Below are 17,701 nucleotides of genomic sequence, written 5' to 3' on the forward strand. Positions count from 1 at the left end.
ACATATGCTATATAGAATGGTCCTCAGGTCATTTTAGACTTGGGGTGCCAGGCTCCTCTCTTCCAGGTCTAACTAGGAAATCTGCCCTCTTCCACAGGTCTCACTACCTTCTGGCTCCTTATTACCCTGGAGGTTTCCTCTCCTGCTTCTGAAGCTCCAAGGTATCAGGCACTAAAATTCTTCTTCAGACTTCACTAAGGCAGACATAGGAAAGCTGGCCTTAGGATGTTCTTCACGGAGCAATGGCCCAGCCCATGTTGACCTCTGGGTCTCTGCATGTGTCCTTATGCCTGTGTTCTGTGGGCCAGCTGTGACCCAGGACTCTCCCAACAGGACTCTGGGGCCAACTCTTTCTAAGCAGCTTATGTTCATGTTTTGAACAGGCGGATGGAGGGAAGGTTCTGTTTTGTAGGACATGGGTTCTGTTTTGTAGGACATGGGTTCTGTTTTTGTAGCACATGGGTTCTGTTTTTGGCAAGACCACTGCCCGAGAGAGAGGCTCTCTTTGGCTGTGTCACAGCCACAGCTCAGGAGAGTAGCCAATCATCAGATGGGAAGCCAGCTTAGCACCCAGTTTATTGAGGTGCAACTGAATGCAATAGATAAAAACTATTCATTTGGGAGCTTAGGTTAAGAACACCAAGTCTTTATAGTTTACAAGTGTGGCTTTCTTAAGAGAAGTCTATCATGGTATATCCCTGCTTTGTCTGGGTTTGGGATGTTACAATCATCACCATCAGTCAGGCATGGTAGCATCGCCCTGTACTCCCAGGAGGTGGAGGTAGAAGAATCAAGAGTTCAAGGCCACCCTAAAAGACATATTGAGTCAAAGGCCAAGGCCAGTTTGGGCTCTACACGACCCTGTCTCCAAAAACTAGACCAGACCCATCATCATCCCGACCTGGCTGATCTGATGCTCTTCTTTGGCAGGGTTCACAGTTTCTTCAGGGCTGCGTGCAATGTCTGGTCCACACAATGTTCTCAACAGTGTGTGGGAAATAATGTTAAGCACTAAAGACAGCAATATAGTAAGGCGTCTGCAGGCCTAGATTCTAAAATTCTGTGAATTTCATCACTTGCCTTGCTCCCTCCAAAGACGACGGCTGCCCTTCCCAGCTCTACTACAACACGCCCTGAGCACACCCAGTGCCAAGCTTTGCCCTTCCTCTCCTGGCACCATCGGATTAAGGCCCTCAGCCAGCACAAGCTCAGGTAGGCGGTTTCCAAAGTTGACAGCCTATTTCTGTTCTTACCAGTTAGATTATATGTTTACCAAGTGGCCACCGTGTTTGTGCTCGAACCTGTTTATGTCAGCTGCACTCATTATTGTATTTGCGTAATTTAATTATATATTATGTAAATTAATGAAATATCTGCACGGAAGGACAGCTACTGTTCCTGTGAGTTTAGGGTTTTGGAGAGGTATGATGAAGATGAACATGTCATAAGTGATCTGCTGTCATGCTCCTGTGTGGGGGAAATGGGAGGCAGAGTCACAAGAATCCTTGAAAGCGCACGGGCCAGTTAGCCTGGCACACAGCAGAAAAAAAGCAAAGAGACCCTCCTGTCTCAGACAAGGATTGACACCCAAGTCCTTGCACTGTGCCCTGAATGCCTCCAGGGATTCCATGAATGCCTTTGAAATGTTGTCTGTGCCCCTACTAAAGCTATTCTTTGACTCATGGTTTGAAAAGCCACCGAATTAATCCCATTCCTTTATTCCACTGATAGGAAACGAGGTGCCGGGCGAGTGAAGTGCTCCGTAAATGTCTCTTAGCCAGTGAGTGGGGAGCAATCCTTTTCCATGTTTTTGTGTTCTGTTTTCTCCCAGAGATGCCTCTGTCTGAAAAGCAACAGGCATGGCACGATTTCCTTTGCAAACATAAGAGGTAGGGGCTGGGACATGACTCTAAAGTGCTTGCTGTGTAAGCGGGGCGACCTGAGTTCCGATCCTCAGCACCATGCAAAAAGCCGGGTGCAGAGGCACAAACGCGCAATCCCGGCCCTAGGGAGGCAGGGACCGGAAGATCCCTGGTGCTTGCCGGCCAGCCGGCCTGGCTGTATCAGCAAGCTCTTGGCTCAGTGAGAGACTTGGTCTCAAAGATAAGGTGGGTGGTTCAGCAGTTAAGGCGGCTTACTGTCTCGTAGAGGACCAGGGTTAAAGTTAGGGTTCGGTGCCCAGCACCCATGTGGTGGTGGAACTCCAGTTCCAGGGGACTGACACTTCTTCTGGCTTCTGCAAACCCTTATACACACACAGTAAACAAACACAGGCAGACATGTACCCAAAAATTAAGAGAAAAATCTAAAACAAACCAAGGTGGTGAGCAATTCAGGAAGGTGATGTAAGTCAGTCAGTCTCTCGTCTCAATGTGTACAAGTACACAAGTACACACACACACCTGTACGGGCATGCACGCCCGGCACAGACACACAAGGAGCAGGTAAAATGAGGAAGTGGGGGACAACAAGGACACACCCTGGGAGGCAGGGAGGCTCTTCTCCCGAGGCTCCTCTGTGTGAGCGCTGAGCAACCACACACAGGTGTGTGCGGTTTTCTCCCCAACTGCGGCACAGCGAGCCTCTTGTGCGAGAGACACAGATTTGAAACAGGTGAACCACGTACCTGGGTCAAACACGTGAGCCTTCTAATTTTAGAATGACTTCACACGTGGGAAAACCGTAGACAATGGAACGGGGAAGCAGTATGAAGTTCAGAAAAGCTTTTGTTAGAGGAGGTGAGCTATGAGGAGCGTCTCGGCTGGCTGGCTGACCCACGTTCCGCCTGCTGTGTAAATAAGCGAAGCCTTCAAAGGCTTTCCCCCCTAATCTGACCTGCCCTCCTTCTGTCCAGCCCAGCCCCAACTGTCATCTCAACAGATTGGAGTCGACAGTCCCCAGGGATGCCTGACCTGGCCTCTCTCTCCCCAAGCAAATGAGAATGGTGACATGTCCTACGAAGAGCCCCGCAGTGAAGTTTCTGTCTTCATCATTTTTGAAAAGTCTTCCCGATGCTAAATTAAACCAGCCCTCAAATACACCGAGACCTCGTGGGCGTCCATAGACACTGGCCAAAGGTGAAAGATAAGGAATCCGAGGTGTAGACAGCCACTCTGGGGAGCGTGCAAGCGGGCAAGAACCTGGCTCCCAGGGGCCCAGAGGGGCCCTCGCCACCACACCTTCTTGGTCATTACAGCGAGTCTCATGAGAAAAGAACCAGATGAGCGGCCTGGGAATGTGCGCCTTGCCGAGGGCGAGGCACAGGGCTGCCCGACAGCTTGGTGACTGGTGCATTCTGTCCCTTTTAAAGGGGGCATTGAAGAGTGCCTTTTGAATATAGGTTGGAGCTTTTTCCTGAGGAGGGCGTCGCCTGTGTTCTAAGCTGTGGGTGCCGACGCCCTCACCTGCCTCCAGCTGATGTTTCTCTTTGAGTTTTATAAACAGATAGCCAACAAGGATGTAAGTTGATGCTCCAAACTTCAGAACACTGATTCCACTCCCGTGTCAGTTTATGGTCTAAATGACACACGGAGCAGCCAGTGACACTCCCGAGAGAGGTCCACAGACTGTGTCGTCACCCGTCGCGCGGGCTCCTGGAGGGCCAGGCGGAGATGTCCAATTCTTTGTAGGATTTTAGCAACCAAAGGGTTAGGATCTGAAGATACAAGAGCATCCTTGAGATGCAGCATCCCAAGAGAATCAAATGCAGCTGTCCCTCTGTATCCAGCAAGGACCAGTCCATACTTAAACTCAGAGATGCTCAAGTCCTTACAGGAAATAGTGTAGGTTATACACTGCAGTTACACTCATGTTCCCACACTTGTGTGTGTGCGCGTGCGTGCGCGCAGACCCAAAGCTGACATCAGGTGTCTTCCTGGATTGTTCTTCACTGTATTTATTGAGGCAGGGTCTTTCACTGTTTAAGCTAGGCTAGGAATCAGCCCCAGGAATCAGCTGTCTTCCCCTCTTAAGTGCTGGGATTACAGGGACTCACCATGCCTGTCCATTTTATATGTGGGATCTGAGGATGTGAACCCTGATCTTCACAGTTCTACCAAGCCATCTTCCTAGCCCCTTCTGTACATTGTAAATTACCTCTGCATTACTCTAATATGCAAAACAATGTATAAACAGTGGCCATATTGTTGATGTTTTTGTAAACATCTTGTTTTTTTTTTTTGGTTTTTCGAGACAGGGTTTCTCTGTGTAGCTTTTCGCCTTTCCTGGAGCTCACTTGGTAGCCCAGGCTGGCCTCGAACTCACAGAGATCCACCTGGCTCTGCCTCCCGAGTGCTGGGATTAAAGGCATGCGCCACCACCGCCCGGCTTTGTAAACATCTTGGGGAAGCAAGTCTACATATATTCAGTATGCTTGCCATTTTTCCAGGTATTTTTGATCCATTTATCCTTTGACTTCTAAGATGCAGAACCTGTAGGTATGGAGGGCCAATTCTGCATGGCAATCACATCACCACTTTCCTACCCAGCTCAGGGCAGGCATCACCAGCGATCACTGACTATAGTGCTCCCTAAAAACCTGACAGCATCCTCAGGAGGCCTCCAAGGCCCCTCCTTGTCCATCAGGACAGCCTTGTGGAGATTCTCAAGCTGTCACTCAGCCCGGTCCCACAGATGAGGAAACTAATCTAAGCAGCCGCTTGAGGACTCGCCTGCGCAGGAACTGGGAAAGTCTGAAACCACTCGGGCCCCACCGCAGGATCCTGGTCTCCTCCCTGAGGCCCCGTGTTCTCCACTGTTCCACCCAAAGTAAATGCCTGAGAAGCCTTGACTGATGCAACCCAGTTTCCCACACCTCTGGCACCCTCCACCCTTGATGTTTGGGGATCTAAGAGAAAGGAACGGAATAAAATCTTACCAGGAAAGGCCAAGGGCAACTGCCTGCTCTAATGGTATGGATGCCCCCCGCAGTGCAAAAAAAGAAAGGGGGGGCAAACCCCGTGTACCTCTGAGCCGGGGTCCCACCCTTGATTGGCACACGAATTTTCTCTCCACAGGGATCTGTGATGCTGGGCCTTCACCTAGGTCTGCCAGGGGCCCTTGTGGCACCATCGTCACACTCAGGGATGCATTAAACCAAATGCAGATCCGTTGGCTTCTAGTTCTGAGCAACAGAGTGGACAGCTGTGTCCATTTGCTACAGTCCTGAAATTCCTCCTCCTAACACCTAATGGATGCTTCTGGAATTTAGAACATGAGCCCAACCAATACCCAGGGCGTAAGGGGAGGGAAGCTCAGATGTTGAAGTCACTCAGTATATAAATGCAATAAAATTTCCAAAGCAGTGTTCACCTGTTTTGTAATATACATATGGGGCAACATAAGAAGACACCAAAATAATCACAAATTAGCACTGAGGGCTGGGGAGGGGGCTCAGGCAGTGAAGTGCCTGCGGGCCAAGCGTGAGGACCTGAGTTCAACCCCCGGCACCCATGTTAAAAAGAAGGATGTTGCTGAGTGCTTTTAATCCAGGTGCTCGGAAGCAGAGGCAGGAGGATCTCTGGGCTCGCTGGCCCAACCAGTCTAGCCTACTTGGCATGCCCCGAAGCATCGAGAGACCCTATCTCCAAAAAGATGGACAATGTTTCAAAGGATGACGTCCAAAGCTGTCGTCTGGTCTCCACGAACAAATGTGCACCTACCTATGCACACATGTATCTGAACATGCACAGGCACATTTGAGCCCCCCCACTCACCCCAGGATTTCAGCCCTGAAGGTGACAGAGAGGGACGGGATAGACCAGCAGCCCTATAGGTAAGCTTACCTAAAAGAAGAGAAAGTGAGGCAGGTGAGTCCTACTTAGTCACCCAACCTTGATCTTTGGAGAGTTGACCATGACAGTCACCACTGTTTTAACTTGACTCCTGGCCCCTCCCCCTGAGTCCCAGGACCTGGGTTCTAGAGGGTGCAAAACCATAGAGAACCAGTCCCACATCTAATCCTTCACCCAACTGAGAGCAGCCACCTCCCTTGTCCCCAGAGGGGGACGTACGTGGCTTGGGGCCTTCTGTACAGTGCAGTGTGGCTTCTGTTCTGGCCTGCCATCCTGAGCCTTCATGGGTACTTAGTTATTACAGAGTCCAGGCAGCATAGCAGAGGATGGACTTGATTTGGAGGCCTCAGTGTGAGAAGGGTAAATCCTAAACGTTAGCTGATGTTGGGCCATTCCCTCGGGAGGAAACAAGAGAAAGAGGGAACTGGGCCTTCAGATGGGTTAGGGTCTGCGATTTTTCTGGCTGGAGGATCAGGTCTGCCAAGAGGCCCTACAGCACTCCAAGGAGGCTCAGCAGGAGCCACTCCAGGGCTCTGAGGGAGCAAGCAGGAGACCCCCAGACTCTGTCTGTCTATGTGAATAAACCTGAAGGGGTAACATAGGCAAGAGCATCCTTCCCACTGACAGCTACATTAGCATCTGCCACCATTCCTCAAGGAAGGACCCAGCAGCCAGCAGGTCTCCATTCCACCTGGCTGACCCAGCCCCGAAGCCGGCATGCTTCCGGTGCACAGTTTGGTTTAGAAGGATGGCAGGCAGAGCAGGGCCACACACCAGCATCGCAGCCTCCCACAGCTGCCTGCGGGTACTTTCATCAGGTACCAGAACAGGTGGCGACTCCTGCCTGGCCTCATGTCCAAGTTCCCTCAAGCCCAGGCTCTAAGTGTTGCTATGGCATCTGGTACTTGCTAGATGGCTTAGCAGGTAAGTGCCTGTCCCACAAACACGAGTACCTAAAGTACACACGCACCCCCCTGTCCCAACACACAGAAAAGCAGGAATCAAAATCACCGAGACAACCATTACCGTGTACAAACAGAGGCCACTAGCAGGAGTCCATGAAACAGGAGGGCTTTCCCTGGGACACTGAGATGGCGAGGGCGTTGTCTCCCAACTCTCAGAAGTATTGAGAGAGAGGGTGGGAGAAAGGTGGGCGGTTGACGGGAGCAAAACTACACAAAGGTCCTGGGGTGGAAATGGACAGGAGCTTCAGAAACCCAGTCACCACATGGTTGGTAAAGTATGGGCAGCTTCAAGCTCTGGGGTCCTGTAGGCCCCATTTCACCTGCCACAGTGGTTGTCTAGAGAGATGAAGGGCTCTGTGAATGGGCTGCCCCTGAGGGAGTGGGCACAGCCTCCGTGGGCCATGGTGAAGGCCTTCTAGTAGGCTTTCCTCTATCTGCCCAGAGAAGATGCAGAGGGTTCAAGGACAGGCAAGCGCCCCAGGGAGGGTGCTCTACAGATGTGAGGCAGGACCATAAGCCACCCACACCCAGGGAGGATGGACTCACCACTCAGGGGGGACGTGCTGTTCTCCAGAGCCTGGCACACAGCTAACAAGATACCTGTGGAGGAAGCAGAGATGGTGGGTAAGCGTCTCCTCAGAAAAGAACTTCCTTGGAGGTCAGGCCCTTTGAGAGGCAAAGACTTCAGAATTTTATTAAGGGACCAACAAGTATGTCTGACTACCTTTTTTTTTTTTTTTTTTTTCCTATCCTGGTGTGATCAGACATGGGACAACCTGGGAATTGAACTCGGTTCCTCTGGAACATCAGTCAGTGCTCTTAATCACTGACTGGCTACCTTCTTTGAGGGGCTCAGTGCAAAATGAAAGCAAGGGCCCCTTGTGCCAAGACCAGGGGAAATATGCTGGTGGTGAGGGGGCGCACAGGGGACTATCAATAGCGTTTCCTCTGGCTGCAGTTTCTCTCCACCTGTGTGGAGTTTTCTGTTTGCTGGGTATGGTGTTGCCTTCTTTGGGGTGTGAGGGTGCTCACAGGTTGCTTATGCCCCCCCCCCATACTCACACAGGGACAGATAGGCTTCCCTTTAGAAGCAATGTGCTGAGACATAGCCAGGGTCTAGCAAGGTATCTCTGCTTCCCTGGCACTGGCTGCCCCATCCAAGAAGGATGGTGACCCCCAGAGCATTGCACCACCAGTCGGGATGTCTGAGGAGCCTGGCTGAGGACAGCTGGGAAGGACTGTCACCACACTCTTCCTTGATACGTCATGGGTGTGTTCAGGTATGTCCAGGTCTCATTAGGTGCAGAGCATGGGAGAGTCAATGACCCACGAATGGATGGCAGTAGGTAGGACCCCGGGAACCAAGGCTCCCATGGACGTCCCTCATGAGACACAGACTCCAAGACAGCACAGCAAGGCCCACATGCAGGGCCTCTCTGTGATCTACGAAGCCTCCTCTGCCAACAAGTGACCTGTGTGCGCCCTCATGTTACAGTGGTGGAAGTTTCTGGAAACAGAGCAGTAAGTTCTCATAAAGAAGGAAGCTCTTGTGAGTTTTGCCATCATCATGAATTCACTTCCTTGAACTGAAAGGCAGAGAGATGCTTCAGGCAGCCCTGCAGAGGAGGCTGGGTCTCAGGCAGACTGTTCTAGAAGGCTGATCGCCTAAGCCAACTACAGAAATCAAGATAGGTCTTAATTTGCCTCTCTTCCACAGCATAGGACCCACGTGACCTCTGAGGCTCAGCAGTGGGCTCCTGTTTCTCAGAGAAGGGTTTCCTTCCTATAGTCCACATGTTCATTGGATTCCCCAGACACATCTCAAAGGGACATCTGCCACGCACGCACGCACCCAGGGTTCCATTCCTGCCAGAGCCATAAAACGTTGGGGTTTGTGCTCTCGGGGCTGTGGGACAGTCACATCCTGACGCTCTGCGGGCACTGCCACAAACCACTCTGGGCTGAAGTCAGTCAATGACCCGTAATCAGTCAAGGCTGACGAGGAGATGCCTGGCATACCTCAGGACAGGGAGCATGACCAGCCTGTCAGCAACTGTCCCCAAACCACTGAGTGATCCTTATGCCTCTTCCCTGCCTGTCAGGGCAAATAGCGCAATCCCAGCACTGAAGCTGCCCCTGCCAGCCTCTGGAGCAGAGACAGGGGATTGGGTGTGCACTGGGGCCAGTCCCCGACCTGGCACAAAGCCCCTTCATCCTTCGTTTTCTTCTCACCTGTCAGCTGCCAATTGCCAAACTCATGAAGGCATTTCAGGAAGTAATTAATGGCTGCAAAGAACGCACGTTCCTCTGAGGAATGAACAACACTTTGTTTTTATTTATGATTCTAGAGAGGTGAGCATAGTAGTTCCCTTCTGTCCCCTCACTTCCCACGATGCCTCGGCTTCACTCCAGCCGCTATGGGCCTGGGCCAGGCAGAAGGAGACTCAGCCTCTCTTCTCAGGTTCCACAGTTCCACGCAACCTGCACAGGTTTCTGCAGACGTTCTCATCTTGTTCTTTTCATGACCCTAGACGCAAGTTCCTCCCAGTCTCCCTGGCCCGTAGGGATGCCCAGGAAACAGAGGCTTAAAGATTCAGAACTTTGCCCAAGCGCCTATGCTAAATTGAAACTTGAATCTGCCCAGTTGCAATGTGCAAGACACTGTTGAGTGGATGTGCCCTGGCTGGTCACGACACAGCAGCAGGTATGTTTCACCTGGTATGACCCTCCTGGCTTAACCTACAGACTTGGCAGGCCCAGAGGTCTTCCAGAGGCTACAGCCTCACCTCTTGGGATTTTTCTCCTTGCTCTCAGTTTCCCCATAAGCCAGGCCTGGGCTGCTCCACCTGCGTACACTGGGGAGCTAGCAGCCCCCGCATGTGGCCTGGTGTCTGAAGGCCTTCTAGGAACATGTGGCCTTGGCAGAGAAGAGGCTCTGAGGAGCCAAGGGGCCACGGAAGCGCTGGCTGTCACCACCAGGGCTTGAAAGAGACAATCCAGTCTCAGGCTCAGCAGCAGGCAGGAGTCATGAATCTAGGCTGAGTGTCAAAGTCACCTGGCACTGGTCCTGGGGATGGGAAGACAGGCTGTAGGGCCACCCAGCCAGCTCTCCTCCCTCAGGGAGAGGCATCCTTTCCAGGCTGTCCTGCCAGGGTCTCCTCCTCATGTCTGTCTAACTAGCTCCAAAGCGGGAAACCCCAACTGCAGTCTTCAAAAAGAAGAGGAGGGCAGTGGGTGGTGTTGAGGGAAAAGCCACACACAACGGAAGTGTATCCTTAGGGAAGCCTGCTCCCTGTCCCCGGCGTAGAACTGGGACCCAGGCCTGCCCTCAAGCCAGGGTGAAATCACCATGGTTGTAATACAGCTGTCTGCCATTCAGAAACTTCCGACAGAAACAAGGCCAACCCATGCTTTGGGAGTCTGCAGAAGTGGGGTTACCCCCAAGCCTCTCCATGGTGGCAAAGTGAGAAATGCCATTGAGAGAGGCTGGGCACTCCCGTTCGCCTGGGCCCCAGAGCAGGGGAATCCACACTGCAGGCCCTGACTGAGATAGACAGTTCTGGACAGCGACTCAAGCTGGGCTTTCAGTCTGTCCTCTGTCCTCAATTGCCCGTCACTTGGCAATCACCTCTTATGGGGACATTCAGCAGTGGTGCCCAGGCCTGAGAGGGGCATCTTCAGGCTCCTGGCTGCCTCAGCCGAGGTGAGTGTGTCCTGCCCTGGCTGTTGCTGCAGCCTGCGTTTGCTCCCAGGCTCTTGTCTCTTTCACTGAATGACTCAGTGGGAACCTAGCAAGAGCTCCGCATCTCATCTGTGTTTGAACCTCTCTGCCTGCTTTTAGAGGGAAGGACAAGGTTGGGTGAAGCTCCTGGTGTCCAGGAAAGATGGGGAGGTGGGTCATGGTCACAGCAAGTGCCTTGGGGTGCAGATGCGGTGGGTTCAACAACAGAGCAGGGGAGGGGTGGGCAGGAGCTGGACTAGAGAGAGGCCGAAGGACATGAGCACTTGGGGGGCCCTGCTAGTCTCCCTTTCTTCCCCTCTCTCTTTGGAGGCGGAGAGCCATGGGGAACAGAGGAGGAGCCAAGGGAGAGGTGAGCAGCCTCCTGTGGGAAGCTTGGCAGCAGGTCTGCAGGGCTCCCAGCGACACAAGAATACCTGTGAATGGGTAACCCAGACCCTAGGCCCCCTGGCACAGAGCAGTAAGTGTTTTGCCCCACGAATTCCCCAGTGGAGAAGCAGCTCCCTGTCTCTCCTGGGAAGAGGTGTCAGTTTACACTTGGCCCTGCTCCCAGAGGTGCTGTGCACAAACTCCTGAGGACACCCGGGCAAAGCAGCAGAGGAACCCTGGTGGAACTGGCCAGACAGGACAGGGAGAACTCTGGGGACAGTGAAGCAAGGTGTTTGGAAAGACAAGAGACCCAGGAATGAGTCACTAGACAGATGGCCCCATGGGACACACGGCTCTTCCCGTAGCCACCCTACCTCCAGCGCAGTCTTCCAAATCACAGGCTGGACCTTGACAGCCAGGGAGAGAATCTGGTGGGGAACTCACTGGCAAAGCTCAGTGCTGGGTCAGGAGATGGGTCCTGATACAGAGTGGAACTGGGATTGCCGATGGTTGTGAGCTGCCATGTGGGTCCTAGGATTGGAAGCCGCATCCTCTGAAAGAGCAACAAGTGCTCTGTCCTGGCTGGTTTTGTGTCAACTTGACACAAGCTGGAGTCGTCAGAGAGGCAGGAGCCTCAGTTGAGGGATCTCTGAGATCCAGCTGTAAGGCATTTTCTCAAGGAGTGATCAATGGGGAGGGTCCAGCCCATGGTGGGTGGGGCCATCCCTGAGCTGGCGGTCCTGGGTTCTATAAGAAAGCAGGCTGAGCAAGCCAGGGGAAGCAAGGCAGGAAGCAGCTCCCCTCCATGGCCTCTGCATCAGCTCCTGCCTCCAGGATCTTGTCCTGGGTGAGTTCCTGTTCTGACTTCCTTCAGTAGTGAGCAGCAATGTGGAAGTGGAAGTTGAATAAACCCTTTCCTTCTCAATTGGCTTTTTGGTCATGGTGTTTTGAAGCAGCAATAGAAACCCGAACAAAGACATGCTCTTAACTGCTGAACCATCTCTCCAGCCCCTTGTTAGTTTGTATGGATACACAGGGCCTCTTCCTGGCCTGGAACTCCAGCGAGTCCCAGGAGCCTGACTCCATAACCCTATGCTAGGAGTACAAGCACATATCATCAGACCTGGCTTTTTCCACGGGTTCTGGGGGTCAAACTCAGGTCCTTATACTTGCAGGGCTACCACTTTAATTTTCAAGCAATCTCCCCAGACCAATACATTTTTTTTTTAATTTTGGAATTTTATTTTGGAATATTTGTTGTAGATGTTGAGATATTTTGGGAACAGGAGCAAAGTCCAAACAGAAGATTAATTTATTTCATATGTATGCCATATGAATAGACTCAGTGTCATTGGGTTCGTAATTTTAGGGTACCTGCCTGATGACTGTGACCCATTCCAGAAGGCCAGATGTGGAATCTTCTGCTTGAAGCCTTACATGAACACTTAAAACACTGCAGATTGTGGACTGCAGGTTTCCAGTCTAGGGGTGCACAGCCTGAGTGATGCTCCTATTGCAGATTGTGGACTTCGGGTTTTCAGTCTAGGGGTGCACAGCCTGAGTGATGCTCCTATTGCAGATTGTGGACTGCAGGTTTTCAGTCTAGGGGTGCACAGCCTGAGTGATGCTCCTATTGCAGATTGTGGACTGCAGGTTTTCAGTCTAGGAGTGCACAGCCTGAGTGATGCTCCTATTGCAGATTGTGGACTGCAGGTTTTCAGTCTAGGGGTGCACAGCCTGTGTGATGCTCCTATTTTGGAGGTGAGAAGATGCCAGCAGAGCACCAGTCTGTGGGCTGCATCTCAAGCACTACATAAAACCAGGTGTGGTAACACACACCTGTAGCCCCCGAACTCAGGAAGTGGGAGTGAGAGCACCAGAGGTTCAAGGCCATCCTCAGCTATGTAGGGGGTTCTAGGACAGAGGGGCTGCTTGAGGCTGTGTCTCAAAAGAAAAAGCAAAAAACACCCCCCCCCAAAAAAAAACCCCAGATCCCCTCCCTTTCCCTTTTGGCTAAGGCCAGGCATGCTCAGTATGGAGAATGCAGGCAGACAGGAGCCCAGAACCTAGGTTTGTCTAGGACCATGTTTTCTTCAGCAAGTCTGTCTTCTTTTCCTCTCCTCTCCCTTCCCCTCCTTCTTCTTTTCTACTTTGTAGTTCAGGCAGGTATTGAACTCACAGCAATCCTCCTGTCTCAGCCTCCCAAAAGTTGGGATTACTAGCATGTACCACCATGCCTGGGCCAGTTCCATCTTTTTCAATCTTGGACTCTGTCTTTAGGTGGCAGAGCTGGTTGAGACTGGCCGGGTCTGCAGCTTACAGGCAGCTTCGAAGACAGAGGGACTGTCCGCCTTCTCAGCCAGCTCGCTGGGGACAACTGACCAGGTTTTGACCCCTTTTGAGTAAGTCCTCTGCCTGGAATTGAGGATCAGGCATAATGACTGCCTGTACATAGTCTCAGGAAGGGGTGCTTTTATACATATTATCAGGCTTCACATGAGATATCAAATCAGGGTGCTTCCACTTCTACGTCTTCAGTACAGACTCGATGGCTTGCTAATCTACCCGGAAGTCCCAGGAGAGTCAGTGAGCTTGGGTCGCTTGGGTCCCTTGGCTGCCTGTCCTACTGACCTCTGGGGTCCCTCAAGCAGCTAATTTCACATTGGCAAGTCTAGGGCAATATCTTCTGGTGACACTCTGGTGACTGTACGGCACTGGTGTTGCAGCTCATACTCCTGTGTCACTGAAAGCCTTCGTCACTGAGCGCTCATAGGAAGTTTCTGTCCTTCTAGGCCGAAGGGACCCTCGAGGACAGGGAGGTGGAGAAACCGCTGAGGGGGTGGGCATGATAGCGTCTGCCACTTCTGAATTCTGACTCAGTTGTGCCTTAACTTTGCCACAGACCTGGGTTTGTGCCCTTGTCAGTCAGTACCCGGGAGACTTGGACACACTCTAAGCTCACTAAGCCTTGAAATCTCTCTGCCAAACAAGACGAGGATCTCCTCACAGGACTATGGCAAAGGTGAAGAGAAGAGGGCATGGCGCTTCCTTAGAGCGCAGGAACCGGCTGACCCTGGCAGCTGACACTGCGTTCCCTGATGTGGCTCCCTCACTCCCCAGAACTCCCCAGAATTCAGAGGAGGAGCCAACAGCTGCCCACCCTGCTCTCCCTCAGGACTCCCAGAAAGGACTTCAGCAAGGGACTACTTGAGATCCGGGGTCACTTGGCTAAAGCCCAAGAGTGCCCAGGGCACCGACCTTGCTTTTGAAGATTTCAAAGGTCACGGTCTACTTATGTTAATGAAGCAAATATTGAGCAAACACCTGCGTAACAAGGAGAGGAAGACGGTCGGATTGGGAGGAAGAGAGAAGTAAAAAGGTAGGAGGAGAGGACGTGGGTCTGGACATGGCACAGCGGTTAAGAGCATGTGCTACTTTCAGAGGCACTGAGTTCGGTTCCCGTCACCCACGTCGGGGAGCTCACAATCTCCTGTAACTCCAGCTCCAGAGGATCCAATGGCACCTGGGTACCTGCATTCAGGTTCACACATGCACATAATTAAACATGTAAGTCTTTAAAAAGAGGAAGGAAGGAAGAAAAATGAAGGAAGGAAATCTGAGAGCCTTGATCTCCCCTCTAGATATCTGAGACACATGGCACAGGGACAGTGTCTGCACCATCACTGGGCAGCAGAGGCCGATGAAGGTGTGAGCTGCCGAAGTCTCCATCCCAAACATCAGCTCCAGCCCCACCCTTCACCAGAGCCTGCTCCCCGAATCACAAGGTCAAAAATAAACTCATGTCTGCCTCAGCCTCCTCCTGTTCTAGGCAAGACTGAAGACCAGGGCGGCCCCTCCCTCTACTTTGCAAGCCAAGCCCAGCCCTCCTACACAGCCAGCCCCCACACAGACTTCATCCATCCCTGCATCCCTGGCCTCCCCAGTCCCGGCCTCAGCACCTCTCTAGGCAGCACAGCGGTTGCCAAACCGGTTCTTCTGACAAGGCCTTCCCTCCCTTGCCCTGGCTGCTGGGGCTCTTGAGAGAGGGCACAGAAGCCAGCACTCTGGACCAGACACACAGGCACACGCGTGCACACACACACACACACCACAGCCACTGGGTCCCAGAGGTACTGCCCCCAAACACCTCTACCTCCTCTCTCTGGCTCCCACTGCCCACCCCAGCTGCCCCCTGCCCCCCCACAGCCCTCACTCAGCACAGTGCTTGGGGTCCTTGCAACACCGACCTCTGGATAACTGTCAAAATCTTTTTCCCTTCACTGTGAAAGGCCACAGATTCCATCTCCTGGACAAAGTCATTGCCACACAAGAATCAAGGGGTTTGTCAGAAACCTGCAGGGCACTGAGTGAGAGCTTCTAACCGTTTATTTTATTTTAGAGACAGGGTTTAATTAACGCAGCCCAGACTGACCTGATTCAACTTACTATGTTGCCGAGGATGACTCTGATTCCTGACCCCCCTGCCTCCATCTCCCAAGCGCTGGGATCTCAGGCTTGCCCCACCACACTTGACTGCTCTGATCCATGGCTTCTTAGGTCGAAGGATTGCTGATCACCCGGTTCACAGCCGACACATGCTTCAGAACATCACATGGTGCCCTGAAGTACATGTGACTTGTGTATGGGCACAGACAGTAACACTGTCTTCAAAGCTCTCCTATGTCGGCACACCTCACCCTGCCGTGGAAATCACGTCTGCCTCTCAAAGTCCAGCTCACCTGTGGGAAGCGATCACGCTTTTCTCAGTTCTCTCCTTTTCTGTTCCACCTCGCGGTGTTTCCTGTGTCCATTATCCCTATACTTGGCCTAGTGCCTGGTGCCCACTTTGGTTGGACTGAGTTTCTCTAAGAAGCCACCTTTCCAGTTTTTAAAAGCATCACAGTGAACATTAGAAATGGCCTCTGAAGAGCTCAAGGGGGAGTGAGGAGGAGATCGGCCCACCCCAGCGGAGCGGCGCCTTCCAGCTCATCCTACCCTGCCATGTCCATTCATCTGTGCCTGTCTATCTAACTCTTTGCATAGCTCAAAGCCTTGGGGCTGTGAGCACAGAGCCTGCCTGTTGAATGACTAGGCTGACCAGCCACAGATAAAACCTACCTTTGGGTAGAAATGCAAATGAAAGTATCTGCTACTCAATGGTGTTAAATTGTCTCACTGAAAGTCATGACTCAGAGGTTCTCCTCTCTGCCAAGGGAAGCCCCCGCCCCCCATCTTCCCCGGGAAGTTTCTTGCCTCATTTGGACTAGTCTATGGAATCCTGAGCATATCCCACAGAAGACAGTGTGACCAGTGTGTAACCAGGCTCTTTAAGCAAAAGAAGGGCCCCATAGAGGGGAGCCGCAGTTGAAGCATCAGAGAAGTTCCTGCCGGGCCGATGAGGCTCTCACTCTTCGTATTCTTTCTTCCCAATGGCATCCAGTGGGTCCAAGTTGCCTAAGTACGCTAGCTCACTTGCTCCCTGTGATATCATCCCACCCAGCTTTCTAAGCCCAGCGAGATGTCTACTAGATGCCCATCACTCCTGCAGGCAGGTCCTTGACTTCCCTGAGCTACCAGCTGCTCATGACCAGGATCAATGATGGATCCCACTTGAATCATACACACAGACCATCTGAGGTTCCCAGCTTCTCTCTCTCTCTATCTTTCACAGCCCAGACCTCATAGTCTCAGATTTATATAAGCTACTTAGTAATTTTCTTTCCCTGGGTCAAAGGTCCAGTGTGAACATTTGCAGAGTACTTTGAGCTGTTTAGAGTTTAGATCCTAATTCATAAATGCCTAAAACTGACATCATAGACACGAGGATGGCAGAGAGTCAGCTCGATTGCAAAAGGAGGTGGTGCGTCCTGGCCCACTGGAAAGCTCCCAAGGCAAACAGATAGTGAAAACCAGCTAATGAGAAAGTTGGAGAGGTGCCTTCAAGAGACCCCTGTCCCACTGAGACACTTCCATTCCTAAGGCCACACAGGTGAGCCGAGACATATTGCACTGCCACAAAGACCCCTTCTCCTTGTTCTACCCTCACCCGCTCAGCAGCAGTACATTATGCTGCTCACTGGTGCTGGCCTGAGGAACACACACACACACACACACACACACACACACACACACACACACGCCTGACAACACAGCTCTGGCTCAATCAGTTACTAGTCAGGATTCAGAGCTGTGTGTGTGTGTGTCCTGGGGCAAGGAAGGCCTTTGGCAAGGCCTATCTGCAAGATCTGGGCCATGCTCTTCTTTGCCAGGAGGGAGCTCATCTCTGGATCTGGGATGGGTCCTGAGTCAAGCTTCCTCTTCCCCAGGGGCCCCTCCAGCCACCCCCATCAGAGTTCCTGGAACTGCAAGAGAGCAGGGCTGGTTGGAGTCCCCAGATACCGAGTCACCAACAGGCTCTACCAGGGCCGAATGGCAGAGGCATCGTACCACGCTGAGCGCTCTGAAGGCCTGTGCCAGCTGACTGCCATTGATTTAGACCTCAAGGTGCCTATGGAAAGGGTCCTAGAAGGAAGAAGAACAGCCTGGAGGAGCGGGCAGACACAGGGGCAGGGCTCAAGTGGCCAAGGCTGTAGTACCAACCATGGGGTCCAGGGCCTTGGAGCCTCAAACAGGCAGAGAATGAGGCAGGATAGAAAGACAAGGAAAGGAGACCTTTCCTTCAGCTTCAGAAGCCTCTGGCCAGGCGAGAAGCAAGCATTCCAGGGCAAGGAACATCTGCTGGGAGGGTTTATAACCTCAGAAAACAGAGCAGTGAGCCAGGCTTATGGCCCGAGCATGTATGACTGTGGGCAGGGCCGTGCTATTCCATTTTCTGG

At 52.3% G+C, this 17,701-nt stretch overlaps 1 protein-coding gene across 2 annotated transcripts in view; it reads right to left on the reverse strand.

Annotated features, from left to right (window-relative positions):
* The window catches only part of Tgfa (transforming growth factor alpha), an 89,687-nt gene that overhangs the window by 46,811 nt on the left and 25,175 nt on the right, over positions 1-17,701 (reverse strand). For both annotated transcript variants that reach the window (XM_006984588.4, XM_042273616.2), the window contains exon 2: positions 7,304-7,357. In XM_006984588.4, the coding sequence (XP_006984650.2) occupies positions 7,304-7,357 (54 nt within the window). The remainder of the gene's footprint in view (positions 1-7,303; positions 7,358-17,701) is intronic.

This window comes from Peromyscus maniculatus, chromosome 3, assembly GCF_049852395.1.
Source record: "Peromyscus maniculatus bairdii isolate BWxNUB_F1_BW_parent chromosome 3, HU_Pman_BW_mat_3.1, whole genome shotgun sequence".
Taxonomy (NCBI): domain Eukaryota; kingdom Metazoa; phylum Chordata; class Mammalia; order Rodentia; family Cricetidae; genus Peromyscus; species Peromyscus maniculatus.